This window comes from Rissa tridactyla, chromosome 1, assembly GCF_028500815.1.
Source record: "Rissa tridactyla isolate bRisTri1 chromosome 1, bRisTri1.patW.cur.20221130, whole genome shotgun sequence".
NCBI classification, from domain to species: domain Eukaryota; kingdom Metazoa; phylum Chordata; class Aves; order Charadriiformes; family Laridae; genus Rissa; species Rissa tridactyla.
In genome coordinates this window covers 137,678,103-137,697,966 of record NC_071466.1, presented here as the reverse complement: position 1 = coordinate 137,697,966, position 19,864 = coordinate 137,678,103, and the positions used below count along the sequence as shown (strand labels likewise).

The 19,864-nt window shown below is 43.0% G+C and overlaps 1 protein-coding gene across 6 annotated transcripts; it reads left to right on the top strand.

Moving 5' to 3' along the window:
- Nucleotides 1–1,459: 1,459 nt before the first annotated feature.
- Nucleotides 1,460–19,252, top strand: CDPF1 (cysteine rich DPF motif domain containing 1). 6 transcript variants are annotated; one of them, XM_054218922.1, is made up of 5 exons: nt 1,544–1,629; nt 1,902–2,044; nt 10,181–10,300; nt 12,533–12,644; nt 18,265–19,252. In XM_054218922.1, exons 3-5 carry the CDS (start codon nt 10,188–10,190, stop codon nt 18,409–18,411), a joined length of 372 nt encoding a protein of 123 aa, XP_054074897.1. In that variant the 5' UTR covers nt 1,544–1,629; nt 1,902–2,044; nt 10,181–10,187; the 3' UTR covers nt 18,412–19,252. The 6 variants fall into 6 exon arrangements, with proteins under 6 accessions (XP_054074908.1, XP_054074897.1, XP_054074866.1 ...); XM_054218891.1 differs by having other exon boundaries at nt 10,177–10,300; XM_054218914.1 differs by having other exon boundaries at nt 1,902–2,206.
- Nucleotides 19,253–19,864: the final 612 nt, after the last annotated feature.

Sequence of the window (19,864 nt, the reverse complement as noted above, 5' to 3'; positions counted from 1 at the left end):
AGAGCCGGCACACAGGGAAACTGGTGCCCGTTCCACAGAGGTGATGCACTGGGAGGTAGCTGGGGGTTCTGAGCGGGACTCTCGTCTCTGGATGAGCACATGCTCATGTAAGAGCAAAAACGGCCCGAGATCCGAAAACGCTGATTAATCCTTCCTACTCAGAGCGTTAAGAAATAATAATAAAAGAGACAGAGCGGGTTAGCAGGGTACGACTTGGCAATTAAAAATAAGCCTTCACAACACTGCACTGCATTTGCACGTAGGCAGCATTGTGACGGTGTCCCTTTGGAAGCCATTAACCCTGGACTATAAAATCCTGTTATACAGCCTCAGGGGACGTGCAGACTTCTGCATGGTCAAGCTGTGCCTGCAGACTGGTCCTATGTCACCTCCTGTAAGGGAAGACCATCCAAGTCAACTGGGAAGACTGGTCAACATGGTCAAACCCCCTACTTCCTATTCATAAAGCTGGGGGCATCCTCCAGGCAGTTCCCTTCGAATACAAACAGACCACACTATTATTATTATTATTAAATCTCGCGTGCTCTTCACACTGTGATGAGTTTACAAGGGCGCGTTACGGCTGATGGGCAGCTTCACCCACCGGCCATAAAATAGGGCATAAAATAGCAGGGTAACTGCAAGGCCATAACCACATCTTTATATGAGGCTATGGACTTGCAGAGCTTAACATCTTGTTTTGAAGATATTGCTCAAGACTTTTAAACCTCTATATTAAAACTAATGAGCTAAATAGGCCATGCATTAAAAAACTAAAATCTGCTGTCATTCTTGGAAGAGTGAAGATGAGCATGATCATTTTTTGCTGCCCTGAATGTTGAATTAGAGTGATTAGATTCCTCTACAAGCTGCATTAATTTGTTATTTGCATGGAGAGAGCGTAATAGGAAAACATCTTCCACATTAGTGCAACACACAGCTTTTATGCCTGAGCTCTATCAAGAATAAATTTGCAATTTTCCAGAAAGAAATAAGGTAATGAATAACTGGAATTCCAGCGTGGGAATGCTACTTCTCTGTACAGTAGCCATTTCTACTAAATAATTGGAATAAATAAATAAATTTAAATAAATTAAATTTCCAAAAAAATTAAAGCCCCTCGCTCCTGCCTGCGCTGGACGCGGCCAGCCATAACCTGCTGTTTCCGAAGGCAAAACGCCTCCTTCCTCCCTCCCGCTTCCCGCCTTGAACTCCAGGGCCTTGCGGGCTCGGCTCGGCTCGGCTCGGCTCGGCTCGGCTCGGCTCGGCTCGGCTCGGCTCGGCTCCGCTCGTCCCTCACCGCGGTGCGGGCCCAGGGCCAGCGGCGGCCAAGACCGACCCACCCCGCGCCGCCCCGGAAAGGCGCTGAGGGAGGCGGCGGGCGGGTCCTCGCGCATGCGCACGGCGCCACCTGCCGGCCGACGGGACTCCGCGCATGCGCACGGCGCCCCCTGCCGGCGGCGCGGCGCGGTCCCCGACGGCGCTGTCCCTTTAAGGGCGGAGCGGCGCAGGGCCCTCAGACCGCAGCGTTCCGGGCGGGCAACTGGGAAAGCTGCCTTGGTAGCCACCCGCCTGTCGCCACGCGTGGGTGGTGGCCGCCGCGGCGCGGGTGGGTGCCGCGCAGCTCGGGTGGGCGGAAATCGGGCGGCTGTGGCTGAGCCGGGCTGCGGCCTTCCCGCCTCCTCCCCCGAAAACATGGCGAGCGGGGCGGAGGGTCAGGCCCTTCTGTCAGCCAGGCCACGGTGTAGGGGCGGCGCGGGGGACCCGAGCTCCCCAGGAGCAGTTCCCGCCGGTAGATAATATTGTTGCTAATGAAGGGGCATGGGTGTGAATGAAGCTTTTAACCGCTCTTCAGCAGCGTGTCTGCGATCTGAGAAGGGTGTTTCTGTTCTCCTTGCCAGCCGTGATCCCTCCCTGGAAGACGGGTGGCGGGAGCCCTCCTTAGGGCAGGACCCAGACGGGCTCGGCTGTTGCTGCAGAGGCAGAGCGCGGGGCTTCTCCATCGCGGAGGAACACGGCGAGTAGAGGAAGCCTCGCTGCAGAGGTGGGAGAGCAGTGTCCAACCCCCCCTGCTTTGCTTGGAGCGGGAAAGGTTTCAAATGCGCACTTCACACCTCCAGAGTGCCAGGCTTCCTGGAGAATAAGTTACACTGAGCAGAGGGACCCTGCCCTTCACACCCCAGAAGCAAATGTGAGAAGAGTCTAGGTGAGAGAGAGCATGAGTCTCCTGAGAGAAGCATGCTGAACGGGGTGACTGCTTAACAGGAGGCACTCACTGCTTTTGGATTTAGAGGCAAAGCTTGATTCTGATTTTTTTTTTTTCTACACAAGGGCTTTAATATAACGTCTGTTCTTTGTTTAATTGAATGTAGCGGCCACAGATCACTTTTAATGCGGAGCTTTGTGAGCTGAGGTCAAAGCTACAGGATGCAGCCTTGAAGGGGACTGGGGAGAGGATGCCAGGGAAGTTCAGAGCTGTGCAAGGGCACTGCTTTTCACAGAATGGTTCGGGTTGGAAGGGACCTTAAAGATCATCTAGTTCCAACCCCCCTGCCCTGGGCAGGGTCACCTCCCACTAGACCAGGCTGCTCAAAGCCCCATCCAGCCTGGCCTTGAGCACTTAAGCTTTTGGATGTGCACAAAGGAACTTTAAGGGACCTAGGGAACTTAGGGGAAACCTTTGTTTCCTGTCATCTGTAGGCATTTCCAGTATGAGGTTGCACTTGAGCAAGGTGGTGTTGGGGTCACAGCTTTGAACTTAGAGGATCGTAGAGCCATGGTAACAATCAGGTACTCAACTCCCCTTGAAAAATGAGGGGGAGTTAGGAAGCCCACAAAATGTATGAGAGATGGGGTACCACAGTTTCTTTCGGAATCTGCTCTGAGAACTTCAGCAAATATCTGCATATCTCAGTGATGCTAGATATGCTCTCTCTGCCTAAGGAGAGAGGTTAATCACATGCCTTTCCTTCACATTTAATCCAGACTTGCTCGCTGACCTGTTTGTTGGTGTTTTCTCATGCTCGCTGTTCGCAATAGCTGGGATAATAAAACTTGAGAAACATATCTTTCAGAGGAAATGGGCATGCCTGTAAGAAGATATGTGCAGCTGTGTGCATGAGAAAGTATATGTATAGTAGGTACGAGTCTTTATTCTTGGCTTTTCTGAGGGTGACAGTCTTTACCCAATGCCCCCCCCCGCCCCCCCTCCGGCCCCAGTAGTTTTGTGTTTTCTTTTCCTTTTGGAAGTTTTGCTTTACTTCATTAAGCAGCTCTCAACTAGAGCTCAGTCTTAACAAACCGAGAGCTCCAGTCCCATTTTACTGGAAAGAATTCTCTTCCTTGGGTATATTAATGCTGAACAGGGGAAAGTGGGCACTGGCAGTCACAGCAAGGACATTGTAACATGCAACCCCACGTAGTGGGGACTGAGTATTTCCTTACAGTACCAGTTTTCCTCTCTGTAGGGAGATAAATCACTGAAGCTATATTTATTTCTTTCAGGATTACGTCAACTTGCAGTGTTTTATTTCCCAAAACACAGTGTTAGCCTCTCCTCGTGTATTTCCACAAAATCTTGGTGCTCTTATTTTTAGAGTCTTGGAAAGTGTTGCACTAAGTTTAGATTGTGCTTAACCAAGCTGATACTTTCAGTCGTACATATGCGGCCCTACATAACTTTTCTTTAAGGACAACTTAGAAGGAATCATCATCACATATATTAATAGAGCCATACTGCCTTATCCTTACCCATTATGGATATTAATCTAACAAGCTATATAGGGAGCTACAGTTTGAAAGGCAGGCAAAATCAGTTTAGGGCAGGGTGTAACCTATGGCCATAGCATGCTTATTTGGTGTGTCTATACCAGAAAGGAGATTTAATGAAATCAGACCTCGGGTCTGGTTTCCCTGTTTTGGCAAGGAATAACTGTAATCTGGAACTGATGTTCACTTCAGTGAACGCTTCAATGTTTGGATCTCCTGTGTTACCTCCTTTGCAGTAAGTAGCTGTAACTGCTGTGAGAAGAGCAACAAGCTTGCTTTGCCTTCCTTTAATTTCTAGGGCGTTTTACCAATAGAATGTTAGAATGGCATCATGGATGATGATGTGATTATACTCTGCTTAGGAAAGCTTGTTGTAGGAGGAGGAGAAGAAACAGGAATGAGAGCAGGAAACCAGATATGACCATAGATTAATTCTGGGGGTAAGGAAAGGAAGGGCTACTGACGCTGTAGTTCTCCCTCCTCTGTCAGGATTGTTTGTTCTGTTAAACAGCAAAGATATCCACCATTTGCAACCTGCTTCTGCAACCAGATATGGAGATGCCTCTACCGTAACTTTTTGGGCAACTTGCTTTTATTTTATCCTATCATTTACTCTTACTGTGTGATCCACTTAGCTGGGCTTTTAACAACTGTGTAGTTCTTAACAGCTGAGGTGCTGGCACCAGGATTCCCCGCAGCCACTAACAGTGATACTGCCAGTCGCCGGGGCTGTACAGCTCCGATGCGTCCACTAGAGGACGGTCGTACACACCGGTTAATCGGTGCCTCGTTGCAGCATTCCTGTCTGAAGCTGTTAAATTCTTACCTAATTTGAGATTCTTCTTTATTAAATGCTGTCTAATTCGGAGCTGGCTGCCTGCCATATTAAAGTAAGGAGTACTTGGGCTAGATTTTTTTGAGTGTTGGTTTCTCAGCTTTAAATCATGCATCAATTGATGCCTTTTTGAGGTTCATCTTCTGTTCGGAAAGCCTTTTTACCTAAGGAAGGGGTTTGATTTGCTTGTCTGCTCTCTTTCTGCTGACACACCGTGTTCAAACATTCCCTACAGCTGTTCAGAAAACATTCATGCTTTCACATCTGTGACCACCTAGGCTGTTTATCGTACAGCCACAGGGAGTCTACACAAGCTGTTGTTAAAAAGCAGGGCTCGGGGTCTGCTATATGACCCATACCTCGAGGGAAGCCTGTGTGCTGCAGTGACCTCAGCACAATCCCCCCGGCCTGAAGGGAGAAGTTGCTGTAACAAGTCAAGGTTTAACTCAGTCAAGTGATCTTTGTGGCAGGTAATAAGGGTAAAAGTTCCAAATGGCCACACTTGGTGAAATTGCATTCCTGGGCTAATTTGTTACGCTGAACCCAAGGTAAGTCACCTCAAAAGAAGAGCAAGGAGGCAGCCAACAGGTGACCTAAACATACCTTCAGGGCAATAACATGAAGGAGCTGGAGGGAGAGAGTTGTTCACCTGGGGATTAACTAGCAAGTAAGAACGTTCTGCTCTTTCGTCTGTTACCTGAGCAGTTAGGCAACAGATGATTTTTCTGAAGGAGGTGAGTGCATTCCTAGTGCTGAAGTATATTTAAATTTATATCACACCAAACACTGCAAAATAACTTGGCGTTTACCAGGCTATGAACTCAGTGGCTCCTACCCTTCTATTAGGGAGTACGCCTTCTCGTAGAGAATCAAGCTGTGAATATTTTAATAGGTCATCGTCATCAACAGTGGATACTGCAGGAAAATCTTGGCAGGAAAAAGAAACAAGGGTTTAATTGGAGAGGATTAAAGGTGTGTCAGTGTTGGTTTTATCTGACACCCCTTTAAACCAAAGTCTACGTCTGTTTGTAGGCAGTTTGCTTCTTGTATAGTTTCTCGTTTATCAGTGACTCAGAAATACATGATTCTCCTGTGGAGTATTAAGAGGGGCTTAACCTATGCATTGTAAAGACTTGTGCTAATGAGGTTTGAAGCAAAGAAAATCAGATTACGTATCTGTGCCACTACTTTGCCACTGACCCTGAGAACTTAATGGTGATTTATTATTTCTGGCATGCCTTCCAGGCCTGTTAGCAGAATGCTTCGAGCAGAACTGCCCTGAAGTTTTTTAGGAGTCCCTAGAGAACTGCAATGAGAGCCATTTCCCCACATCCGTATCATGGATCAGTCACAGTGTGGAGAAACACTCTTATAGTGCTGCTATCTAACCTGTGCCTTTCTTCTACTGCAATTATTTCCTTAGTATGGCATTCTAATCTGTGTGCTTTACCTTTCACCATGACACGTGGGCCAACCTCACACACGTTCTGCAGCATTCAGGGCTTGACTTGGCAGGTTTCTGCTGAGCGTGCTAGTTCAGTGATTGCTTCGTAATCATGCGTGTGTGGGTAGCTGTGTTCTTTTCAGAAGAGCTATGCGTGTGCTTAAAGCATGTGTTTAAAGTACCTTGCGGCTTACAGCCAAAACGGCAAATGCTCGGGCAGAACTGAGTTCTAAACGAGCTGTTCTAAAAGACTTCTGCAGTACATGCCAGCCAGATATTTGACATGTTACTGGGACGTGGTGCTGCTCAAAGAGAAGAGAAAAAGCCAGTGTTAGCACTGATGATGATTTGAGTCACTTGAGGTCACAAATTTGCTTGTAATGATTATGAAGGGATTAGTGCCCTAGACTTTTATCTCCCCAAGAGATCCTTCATCCTGTTGTTGGTATGCTAAAGAGAAACGAGTTCTCACTCATGTTTCATATGTCTGCTTGGAGAGGGGAGGCAGATACCTTGTCATAGTTGTCATATCAGGCATCTTGCTAAGATGGTGTATAGGGCCAAACCAATGAGCTTACTTTGTGATAAACCAGTGTCTGTCTTGACTGTGGTTTTGTCCCAGAATTGCTTCTGTGCGTTTGCTGTCTGACATAAAGATGCAGTTCCTTTAATTGCAGATAAGGGTTTTGGAAGCACTAGAAGCTTTGTGAGAGAGTGCGTCTTAGGACTTGCCTGCTTGGGGATTTAGACTAAAGGTGTGAAGCACATACATAAACCAAAATGTTATTACATCTGCCATTAAATTTCTTTCTTCAGAAGGAAAATGGCTTTACTTTGTTATATAGCAAACTTTACTTCTGAATGGGAGCGTTCACTCTGAAATGTGTACGTTCACATTCGTTAATGTCACACCTTGAGTTAGTGACCTCAGCTTTCCCAAGTGTTGCTGTGTAGACAAGCTCTCAGGACAAATGATGTTCCCAGTGAAATAAAAGTTGGTACAGCTGATACCAATGACTTGTAAGCTGGGGGTAAAATGGAAAGCATCATAAATTCATCTGTGCCTCGCAGGCAGGATCATATGCTTTTCAACTGGCATAGCCAAAAATCTGTTTGTACATAGATATCATTCCTTCCCAGTGGTAGTCACTGAACAGATTCTGTTCTACATGCCAATGGTCTGTAAGAGAGCAGGTGTTTCTATATCTAACGTACTTCGGCTCTGAACCCAGGGCTGTTATTTTGACTTGGAATCAGGACACATTCATTCCAAAGTCGATGATCCTCGCTGCCATAAATACTCACTTTTTTTGTTGTTGTTCTTAGTGTTCTGCTTTATTTTAAAGAAAAAAATCACCACAATGGTCTTCTGTATTTGATTTAAGTGACTTTCTGTACTCCACCTTTGTGGAGTCAGTTATTTTCTCTTTTTTAAAAAAGACTGATTACAAAAAATTGCATACAATATTTGGGACTGAATCTCATTCACACAGGTGGGTGTCTTGGTATTGCCACCGACTACCTACACAAAAGGTACATTTAGGTATGTTTGGGGGCTTTATCTGGTAAACCTAAAGTGCAGAGTTCAAAGCAGACTTCTTAGTTGAGTTTGTGTATAGTTTGAAGAATCCCAGTTTTAATACACAGCGGGAAATAGGTTGCATGTATGTGCCTTATATCTAACTGAAAAATCTGAAAGCACTTTAGTTAATTAAATTCTCTCAAGCATCCCTGTGAGGTAGGGAAAATACATGATATCCAAGGGTTACATCACTTTTGAAAAAATGTAGTTGCCTAAAGTATTCACAAGTTGGATTAATTTAAACGAGTACCCAGCCCTATTTGTGTTACATTTGAAGAACTCCCTGTTCTACTGAAATGCCAGGAATGGCAGCGGAAAGGCTAGTGGTGAACGAATGATGGGGTGAGGGAGACTATTCCCAAAATTAAGTTTCAGGATTTAAGAGGCTAGGACTTTCTGAAGTTTACGAAGGTTACAAAGCCTCTGTAACCTCTGAGGATCTTGGGGCTCCCTGTTCTTCTGGAACATTAGATGACAAGTAGTCACAGTTCTGCTTCACCTTGCCCCTAATTCACCTTAGCAGCATATGTCTCTAAGGATTCAGTTTCATCACATAGGGTGAGCAGAAATAGCAGCTTACTGTCATTGAAAGAAGGAAATACAGGTCCCTCAGCTCAGTCCCCGCTTTCTCCTGGCTGTGCAGTTTTGCCTCTTACCTTGTACTACTGTTAGCAGATGGATTCCTCTGCAAGCCAGTTTGATTCCCTAAAACAAGAGGTGAAAAAAAAAAAAAAGATGTTGGAAGAAAAAAAAGGGTTCTTTTTATTTGTTACCACATTAGTAACTACTGTGATGCAGTTAGAGTGAAACCATAGACTGAGGTGTTTGGCGTTGGCTAGCAGCTTCCCTCTCTTTGATGTTTCGGAATGTCTCAGACTACCTCTGGTCCTGTCGTGTAGACTGAATGGCCATTAGTTGGGCATTCAAGTTGGAGTGTGTTAGGTGTGCTTCTGGAGCACATCTTTCAGTTTAGTTTCATCTGAAACTGTCCGGTTTGTGTGCTTTAAGATTGCTCCACAATGCAAACCAAGTGGGGTAAGGGAGGACAGTCAGGCAGTTTGTTCCCAAAGAAAACCCCTGAGCTGAGCTAAAGCATAAATGAGACATGGCCTTAGTGAACTGAATCAGCTCTGCAGGGGAAGGAAGGGTATGGCTCCAAAGCTAGAAGAGTGGGAATGACCTGCTGTCCTTTGGCGGGCTGTATGTCTGCTCAGCTGTGAGCACACACAACCTAAATGCTGAGATACTGCCCAAATCCTAGTGCTCACCTTCCTAACAGCTTGATGTCAGCTCTGCTTCACTGAAAAAAGCTGACAGGCTTGCAGCAGAAGACTGCATACCATGAAAAGTGTTAGGGCTTTTAGCTAAAAGCGTGAGGTTTTTTGCTAACTGCAAGGCGAATGTGTCTGTTCAAGAAAATGGTGCAGGTGGTTGAAGATACCCAATTTGGAAACAAGCGATTGCATTTTATGCATGGATTGGTGCAGGTTTTTGGCAGGCACATGGTTAGCTGTGTTTGATCTGATCATACGTACATACCAAACTCCGTCCTAAGAGCATACTTGCCACACCATGCTTTTTGAAAAACTCGGGGTGTGACTTTGAACTAAAGTGCTGTCAGTGAAGAATAAGCTCCCAAATGTAAATCAATGGCCAAGATTTTAAGCAAGTCCTCTTGTAAGCACCAAAGCTGGTGAAGCATGGTTTCCTACATTTTGTATCTCGTGACTGATAGCTATGGCTTTGTAATGGGTGTCTGAAATCTTTCAGACAGATGGACAACAGCTTTTGCATGCGCAGATTCTCTGATGGGTATCCTCCATGAGGATAAAGCAGAGTCTCCGTCTTCTGCCTATTTTAATAAAAGTTATAGGACCTAAACTGTTTTAAGGGTACCTCCTCCTCTGTCCTTTGTGGCTTAAATGGGCCAACACTCTATCTAGGCAGAGGTTGATTACATCAGCCTCATTTCCAAAGAAAGCCAGATAAGAACAGGGAGCCAGGGTTAAGCTCCCAAAACTCTATTCAAAGGTGGTCCAGAAGCAAAGAAAGAGACATAGCAAATCATTGCGACACCTGCCTCCTGAGTGGGGTCCCAAACCCTTTCACAGCTCCATTTGCAGTCTGTGGGAGGAGACAGGCATTGCAGAACTGGATTAGGATTCTGCACAACAGATAAGGAGTTGTTTCATGGGAAGCGCTTAGGGAGCATAGGCCTTGGTTGAGCAAAGGGTTTTCCAGATCACAGACCTATACTTTGTTACCGAAATTCTTTTTATGGATCAAGTTCAAAATTAATAGGTGAAGTTTATAGTTAGGCTCCCAGGCTGCAATTTCTAAACCTGTCCAAGGAATTTGAAAATTTAACTGAGATCTGGGAAACCAACTTGATTCGGGAGAAAACACATGTTAATCAAGGTTTGCAATAGTCTATTTTCCATTGGATTTTCATTTGCATAGCCAGATGTCCCACATCAGTTTAATCTTCTTGCAGGTATGTTTCCAGTATTGCATTTTTGAGCTAAAGGATTTTTGTGTTTCTTGTAGGTAGCTTAAAGATGGGTGCTCCCAAAGAAGTTCGGCCTACAGGAGAGTTCACGTGTCAGCTATGTGGCTTAACAGCTCCATACACGTACTATGGGCAGAAGCCACCAAACACACGCTCTATTGTGTAAGTACAGACTTTCATGTTACAGACTTCATTTATGCTGTGAGCACTAGAAGCCTTGTACTATGGAATGAAGTGCACTGCATAAACCCAATAATATGCCATATTGCCCCTGAATATGAGGCTTGCTACTTAAAGTGACGTTCTTTTTCCAAAGGGAAAAAATGTTAAAAATTGTCAGCATTGATAGCAAAGACAAAAAAATCAACTTTCCTGTCCTGTTTCAATACCGTGCAAAGATTTGTAGTTAACCTATTTCCTATCCCCACTGACCACCCTACTATTTACCTATACCATTATTTTCTTACTAGAATACTGTTGACTGTCAGCCTAACATTTCTGGGAATAGCCCTTTCCTTACAGCTGTGTCAGCTGGGCAACATGTAAACACAGCATGAACTAAATATATATGGTAAAAACACTTTTTAAGAGCTGTTTGACATGATGTGGAGTTTTGAACGGCAGTGCTTTTTTTGAATGAATTAGACAATTCTTTGGCAGATTGTATGGCATTAAAGTGTGTGGAAATTTAGTACATATTTACATTTGAGGAGACCAAAGCTTTTTCCATCTCTGCTAAGCAGGGATAATTTGAATAGAAACTTTGCAGTTAAGACTTTGTCTGCAGACATTAAACTCCCCATAAAACAAAGCACTTAGCTTTAAACGTATGAGTTTACTTAGCTCTGTTGAGGCCATTCTGGTCAACAAACCCATCAGACAACCACAGTCAGGAGCTCACTGGAACTGGAAGTTAAGCGTGTACTCAGCATTAAGACTCCCCATTAAGACTGCTCAGTTTCTTATAAAATGGAAATAGCTGTTGATCACCACCTGCTTGGGCTGTTTTCCTTGGGCAGCTGTATTTTTATCATTCCAAATCCCACTGTTTTCCCCCACTTCTACTCAGCAGAGCAATGGCCCAGCTTTGATCAGGTCCATTTGTAAGGAGTCTGAATCAAAGCTGAACTTTCTTAACTTTAGGTTATCCAAGCTCAGTGTTTACATCTCAGCTCTGTTTGGATTACTGCGATTCAAAAAGCGAAAGAATAATGCTGAAGCATAACTCTTCTGTACGTGCATATAAGAGCTTTACACGCTGTCTTTATTAGCTGGCTCTCTGGTCTACTCACATGTCCTAAATGCAGTGCTGCAGGAAACATACGCCAGACGTGAAGGCTTGTACAATGGCCAGTTCTCTGCACTGATGATGACTACATTAGGACTGTGAATCTTGCCAGGGGAGCTTTGCAAAGGTAATGCAGTCTTCGTACACTAGGAGACTTGTTGACAAGGTGATCTGCCATGTTAAGAGGCCTGATCATTCCTAACAATGGAAGGCTTGAGGCTTTTTTTTTTTTGAGTAGAGAGAAAAAGGAATAAACTCCCGGATGCACACATATGTGTTTGTGTATGTATGTATGTAGACAAGGAGAAGGCAGTATGAGTTAGCAGAATACCTTTTAAATATATATTGTACTCGATATTACTACAGAATCCAAGTTTGACTTAAGTCCAAGAATAAGCAAGCCTTGCAGGGTGCCCTGTGCAGACAGACACCCAACTGACTTCTGTAATATTTTGCCTGGAGCTCCCAGGAAGAATAAGGCCTTAGTCTTTTCCAAGCAGGTTGCCAAATTATTAATAAATGCACTCCCTTAATACCCTGAAGCAAACAGTACCGTCTCAGACATAAAGTAAGCATATTTCAGGTCATTGTAATGCCTGTGTGCAAGTAGCACCTGCTTGCAAGAGATGGGATCCTTAGCTTTACAGCAGTGACATAACTAAGAGCAGTATAATCTTTTTATTTTATACTCACACGTATGCAGCTTCAGAAGAGAACTTCTAATTTAAAGCTGTGCAATTGAAATGATAACTTGACAAGGTACTCAAGTTAGCTGTGGTAAGGAGTGCCTGTCATAAAAATGGAAGATAAAAAAAAAATACTTTAAGGTAGAGCACTGAGAAAAACCTACTAAGAGACCGTTGAGAGGATCACCAGTTGCCCTAATTCTGGAAGATAGATAGTGCAGTATAGGACTGAAGGCAGCCACAATGTTGGTTTTGAAGAGGAAGGGAGCTGCATAGCTGCTACATTGCCTCCTGTACAACACCAGACCAAGCAAATCAAGTAGAAAGAGATGATACCTTTTCAGCCTCCACAGGTTCCCCATTTCAACTCTCCCCTGCTGTGAAATCTACCCTCAATAGCCTGAAATTATTCTCTTGCAGGCTTTTGGAAGAAAGCTATGTCATGAAGGATCCTTTCACCCCTTACAAGGACAAGTTCCTCATCCTTGGGTCTCATTGCAGTTTGTGTAGCAGATCAGTGTGCGTTGGTGCAGTAAGTAACAAGTGAAACAAGCTTCTCCAATCATTTCATTTTGTTTCAGTCCTGGTGACCTGTTAGAGAAAAAACAAACAGCAAAAACCTAACCAGCCGATTTTTAAGACAAGCTAATTGTACGATTCCCCCATATAAAGTTCTTTGTATTCAATTAAAATGATCAGCAACTTTAAGCGTTCTATTTGGAGATGAGCATGGTCTAGCCTCACAAACATAACGAGTGCTCTTTCCCACTTTCTCAGCACATGAAAATGCAAGGGATATCACATATTACTTCAAGACCTTTAACGTTGGGTAGATCATGATATACCAACAGTAGATTTTTTTTTTTTTTTCTTGTAAAGGGGATCTAAAGATCCGTGGATTGTTAGGTTTGCATGCACAGCACAGGGCTGTGCATCCTATTTGCAAAAGCTAAGTGAGAGAGAAAGTGAGCAGGGAGGGGAGTTGTGCGATGCTGTGATAACTCTATGAAGAATGAATTTGAGTAGCAGCTGGTAGGCAACCTTAAGCTATGAAATCTGAGTGTGGTTCAGAAAGGTGCTGTAAAATTACAGTTGTCTTAATTCCTCCTCAGTGCAGAACTAGTCCCTTTGTTTGCTGTGAGTTCAAAGCAAAAATGAAGACAAGTTATTACACAATTATCAGTGTCTGGAGGCTGTACTGTGCTTCTTTGAGGCAGTACAATGAACCAAGAAAACTTAGGTTCCGCTCCTTTCCCTTGGCAAGCCAATTCTGTGGTTGAAAGAGATTTGGGACTAATGCAGTAGTCAGGACTCAAGCATGACTCAACCCGTGAGGAGACGTCACCTGATTGTTTACACAGACAACAGTATGTATTTGTATCACCAGATACCGTTGCCCTTACAGCAGCCAGATCCCAGCCTTCTCTTTCAAAGTTGTTGTTTGCTATCCTAAAGTGATGTGCTTAAATCTAGAGTGCAGCTAATAGCATGTGTGAGAGCACACCTTGGTCTTAAGTGTCATCTTTATCCATTTTCAAATTCAACCTTTTCAGCCCATTCTCTAATTACAGTGGTTAGGGGCCAGTTCCCGTGACGTGATCCTTAATGAAAGTAGCTAGTAGCAGGAGTTTTAAAACAAACAGACAGACCTGTTAAAGACTCTGTGAAGATGTAGAATTTTTTTTTCATGATGTTTGGTGGCCAGTTATATTGCTGGTGGGACAAAGTAACACTTCTGGCCTGCTCAGAGCATGAGGTGATATAATCTGGGCAACTGACACAGCTCATATGCCAATGCCAGACAGTTTTCTGTGTGGGGACTTGAGGAAATTCTCCTGAGCAAAACAAAGGGTCAAATTACACTGAGAAAACTTACAGGCTTAGGCAGACACATCCAAAAGGAAATTGGCACGCTTGGACAAGTTTAGCTGCTATTCTGACTTGCAGGGAGTTAGCACCAAGGATGGATTTGGTCTACTGTCCTAAGAGGAGCATGCAATTACACCTTTCTCCTGATCAGGTTTGTTTCCTATTACTGAAGTCTTTTCTGTCACTTAAATAAATGAAAATCACCAAAAGCTCAGACTAGAGATTGCAACTGAGATTTTTTTTTTTTTTTTTTTTTTTCTTTTCTGGAACTACCTGAGGACTACATGGGAGTCAGATGAAATGCCAATGCTCTCTGGTTATGTCTTTGGTAGTTCGGCTCAAGTTTCCAGAGCCAAGTAGCTCAAGGCAGTTGTGTGGAGGCAAAACTCACATGTGAGCAAGATCTTCCTAGTGACAATGTCCTCATCTTGGCTGGTAGTTGACTCACTCCCACGCACAGCCAGAGGAAGAGGCAAGTGCAGCAAGTCAGATAGTTTGGGCTTATGAGCTTGATTCCTGCCCTGACACGTCAGGTTTATCCCTCCTTTTTAACAGCAGAGGATTAGCAACTCAGATACATTTTGGGCAAACTTGAGCACAGTTAGCTATTTTCATTCCAAATTAAGTGTCTTGAATTTATGAAGGATTCAATGGATGGTCCCAAGCTTGGCAGTTAAATCTGTCAGAAACAGAGTTTCAGCCTCTCAGTATCTTTCCACGCAGTGTGTGTTTCTGAATGAAGATGGGGCTTGCTTTTAAAAAAAAAAAAAAGATTTAATAATTGTTTCAGTTAATATCTTCTTACATTGTTATGCCCTAGATTAGCAGTGAGCTAATAGAAGCCTCTTCTAATCTTTTTGACATTCCTGCCTATTTTGCCTCTCGTGGAAATATGTCAATCATTTACTTGTTATCTGAGTCTTCAAGATCCCCCAACGGTATCACTCAAAGCAAAACCTTGATTGTAAATAATTGAGAATAAATTTCTTACCAAACTGGCCAGGCCAGATAGTGAATCACACATATGACTATGGTTTCAAAATGTATTTAGCAATACAGCTTAGGTAACATTGAAAGAGATCTGCAGAAATGATAATTAGTGCTTTAAACACCCACACCACAACATAGGTAAACACATACTATTCCTCTTTCATGTAGGGAAAATTAAAAGTCCAGAGAAGTAAAAACTTACCCAAGGCAGTAGAGAGAGCCAAAGTTAGGATAATATCTCTGTGGATTGGTTTTGGTTCCTGCTTGTACTTGACCCAAGCAGATCAACTCAGCCCTATGCTGAATGTTTCCATAATGTTATAACATAAGAATTGAAGCTGAAGAAAATTAGGCTTTCTTGGGCCTCTTTGGCAAAGCAGTTGGACCAATTTGATGGAAACTTTCCTGCGACAGGTTGCTTTCATTTTTATGTGAAGTCAAAATAGCACTAGACTAACCTGTGGCAAAATTAAGACACTTCTGACTTTAGATGTGGCAAAGGGCTTGGATTTAATTTGCCAGCTTTTAAGCTTTTCATGAGACAACCCATGCTAGCTGAAGTGTCTTTCCTTGGCTGTGCTGTGCCAATGAAAGTCAAGACTTAGCAACTGTTCTGATAATGCTCATAAACTCACTTCAGATTTTCTCTTAAGTGTCATTCAATTAATTTACTCCAGTCACCCTACTGAACCAATCTTTAGCACAGCGTATTGGTAAGTGCCATTATTTCCAGCCCAAGTGGAAATAATTCTAACGATTATCGGTAATGTCTTAAGACATGTCAAAACTCCACAAAAAGGAAGATAATAAAAATGCTTTCAAAAACTCCTTAGGAAGGTCGAGTGCCTTTCTTCCTGTTTCCCTTTCAGAAAAGGGGGGAGGAAATTATATAATCTGACCATATTAGTCATTTGAAACAGTTATTTCTTTTTTTATTGCAACACTTGCTAAACATAGGAAAAGAAAAGACATGGCTTTTGGAGAAGAAAGGAGGAAAGGGAGCCAAGTTTTCATCCCTTATTGCTCACCTCAGCAGAAGGTGACTAAACACTAACCTTGGATGTGATTGTAGGTATTAAGTGATAAACGTAATACTACAGCTGCTTTCCACTCAACTTCCAGTCATGCGAGGTCAATCCTGGACATGGTTAGTCAGAACTTTTCCTTTACATAGAGTTTCCTTTACAAGTGTGGTAAAGATAATATCCCTGTATGTATTGCTTTCAGACGTGATCTGTGTGAAAACCGAAATAAACTCTGGCAGTGTGCTTTTGCAGCTCAGTTTTGCCTGAATTTTACTGTTAAGTTTGAAATTGAAATGGTCCCTCCTGCTGTGGTCATGGCAGGGGTAAAACATATTAAAGAATTATCTGATTAAACCCAGAACTCTCTCGGGATGATGGTCAAAGGCCCAAATAACGGCTTGACTATACATAATAAGTGTAATTCACTAAAACAACAGCTAGGCTGAATAATCCCACGACTGAGAGAGGAGGACTAAGGGTATGTGGAACCAGTGCCCAGGTGTGCAATGGTTCATATTCATGATTTGCGTGAGTCCTATTCTCCAAAATCAGAAAAAGTTGGCAACGCGCTTCAGCTAAAAGAATGCAAGTTGAGCACTTGTATATCCATCAGGAGCTACATCTTAACATCAGCCTTCCCCGGCTGCAGAATGGGGGGAAAAGCCTCTGCCCTCCTTTGTCGTTGCCCAGGAGCAGCCTGTGGGTCAGCATCCATCGCTGTGGAGCCACGAACTTAACCTGGAGTCTGGGGCGGGCGGCCTGGGGGACCTGTGTGCCATTTTGCAATACAAACAAGAAGAACTTAAACTCTAATCTTCCCTTTTTAATTGGCAGCTTAAAGTATTAAGGATGCTAAAAGACAAAAAACAATAGGCTCTGGAGGTTGTGCAACTGAAATCCAGTTTCAGGGCTTTTCAGAGACCAAGGCTTCACACTAGCTCTGAATATGAAGGGGCCTGACAGTCAGTGCAGAAAAGGACAATAGATGATGAAGAGAAGTTGTTCCTCGGGCTTGAAAGTCACACAGAGGCAGGCTGATTGTGATTTTGATATAATCATCTGCTGCTGAAGTCCAGATAGTGACACGGGAAACAAAAGCAAGAACAGAAACACAGAAATAGCCAAGCCAAGGCCTCCAGAGATAGGCCAGCCACAAATGACCATGGCAAGAGGAAAACTTTGCCATTTAGGTAAAACGCCTGGAATCCATTACTCCCAAAAAGATGTCCCCATCCATCTGAATTGATGTCTTTATTCATGCTTAAATCCCCAAGAATAATCCATCAGCAACACCAGCTCCAGCTTACTCGTTAAATCCTATTTGGAATTTAGTGGTCAGCACACCAGGAGAACCGTGGGTTTCAGTCTCGCCGCAGGGCAAAGGAATAATACATTAGTAAGCTTTGCTTCCAGTTGTCCAAACTCTGTACTGCAAATAGATCAAAATATTCCATCAGTTTCGCTTCTTCCTAGTCAATAACTAATATCTGCTTAGAGCTAAGTGGGTGAAAAATAAATATTTGGTCTGTAACGCTTGCTAACCAAATCAACTGTGAACAAAACGTCAGATCATAGCGTCATTGCATTTCAAGGGCAGGGTAAATACCTTCTTTGTGCACAATGGCTTTTATACTTTGCCATCAAGAATTCAGATAAGAGACATGAGCTCAACCTTTAGTGCCATGTATGCTTTTAGTTTTTAATCAGCAAGTACATTTATTCAAGGTGAAGGTGATTAAATGGATGAAATCTCTTAGAGGAAAACTTTGCTATTTAGGTAAAACCCATGGAATCCATTACACCCAGAAAGATGTCCTGATCCATCCGTGCTGATGCCTTTATTCATGTTTAACTCCCCAAGAATAATCTGTCAGCAACACCAGCTCCAGCTTACCCATTAAATCCTGTTTGGAATTTAGTGATCACGCCAGGAGAACCATGAATGATGCTTGAGGGACAAGGCAATTGCAAGGAAATGTGTTCCTGTCCCCTGTAACAGGGAGCTGATGAGGGTCGCTTCTTTAAAAGGAGCAACATGACAGTCGATTTGGTTCGCGATTGTTGCAGACCCGGTTTTTATTTTTCACACGGTTAGCTCTAACCAGATGTTAGAATTAATGAATAGGAAGAAGCAAAATTGCTGGAATATTTCAACCTAGAAGAAAAAATTAATTTAGAAGAGTTCTAAATATAAATGTGGTTTAGTGAGAGTGGAACTTCAGCAGTTCCATTTTGTGTATCCTGCTAATAATGTTATTTTCTTTACAGGAGTGCAGTCTGTTCTACTCCAAAAGATTTTGCCTCCCTTGCGTGAATGAAAACCTAAAGGCCTTTCCTTTGGAAATACAAGAAGATATGGATAAAAGGAAGCCCCAACAAAAATCCTCCTGTAAAAAAGGCGATACAAGAACATAAATACCGAAGGACCGAGAGAGACAGTTCTTTGGCTGGGGTTTCTCCTCTCTCCTTTTGGAGAGTATCATGTTGCTCCTTTTGAAGAGGTGACCTTCATCAGCTCACTACTACAGGACACAGTAACACATTTCCTTACAATTAGCTTGGCTTCAAACGTCATCACGCAGCGATCGCCGTGCCAGCAGTACGGCCTTAAGGTGTTGAAGAGCCAGAAAGGCGGGCAGACGAGCCTGCTGTCACCACGTCAGACGCATGCAGTAAAAAACTAAACAGTGTAAAGCATGGGAACCATGTCCAAATTTTCACATTTGTTCTTTTCATGTTTTGTGTTGTTCTTAACACTCCTACAGTGTTACGAAAATCTGAGACAGATTTATCTGGCTTAATTCAGTATACATCGAAGGAAGTTGGTATACCCCAGTTGCTAACCTGACAGGTGCTGTCCTGATAAGATTATAGTAGGCGAGGAATTCAAAGCTTTATGTTTAAGTCTAAAATAAAACTGCTATGAGAACATGTCACAGATACCCGTGGAAATATCTAGATTCTTCAAGATTGTAATCCCAATACCATCACAGTATTAAGACTTCTGAAGGTAGGTGCTCTTCTAGTAAAATACCAGTATAATAAAAAAAATTAAAATTACACTTACAAGTCACTTGCGCTTGCAGTCATGTTCCACTCAGTCTTCCTGTCCGTTTCAATACAGCAATAGGAGAGGTTAAGGACCCTTAATATGTCTAGTTTATGCTTTATAAGTAAAGATGACTTTCTTTTCACTTTCCCATCAGTTAATCTGGAAATAGAAAAGTTCCGTTAAAAAGCTCAATTCTTTCCTGAACTGGGCAGTTAAACTGCAGCTAGAATAGGGATTTCAGAAACATTGTTTCAGTCATAAAAGGGTAAAAAATTATTAGGGAAACAGCATGTTTTTTAGCTCAAAAATTAGCTTCTCAGTTATCAGTGTTGCCTTTGTCTTAATTACAAGGAAGATTTAGGTGGCATTTATATAAAACTACTTAGTCACACACCTTAAGGATATGTCTAGAATTGCGCCCTAATCACCCGATCACATTACTGACTCGAGCTTTCGTTGGTCATTGGTTCGGAACCTGTTAATGCCTTGGTTAACATCTCTTTGCTCAACTCTTCCATCCATATAATTTGTCGTATGTCAACATTGAAACTTGATCATTTTAGTAGAATGAACCATGTGTCTGTTAAAAGAAATCAACACGATTTCAGTGATTTACTTTTAGTTCTTTAGGACATTTGAGTGCCCTAAAAATCTTTCTTTTATTTTTCCTGAACTTAGTATATTGCTGTCCTCTATTGGGGACTGGAATTTCTTGCAGTTACTAGAGGAGCAATAATAGACCTATTACTACCCTTTTAAAGCTCTAGATCCTTTAAGACATAAAATACATATACATCTTTAATTACCAAAAAAAGA

Coding starts and splice junctions, on each gene's coding strand:
- CDPF1 (XM_054218933.1), top strand. CDS start 10,188: ATGGGTGCTCCCAAAGAAGTTCGGCCTACAGGAGAGTTCACGTGTCAG. Junction 10,301..12,532: donor CCAAACACACGCTCTATTGT/GTAAGTACAGAC, acceptor ATTCTCTTGCAG/GCTTTTGGAAGAAAGCTATG. Junction 12,645..18,264: donor GATCAGTGTGCGTTGGTGCA/GTAAGTAACAAG, acceptor TTTTCTTTACAG/GAGTGCAGTCTGTTCTACTC.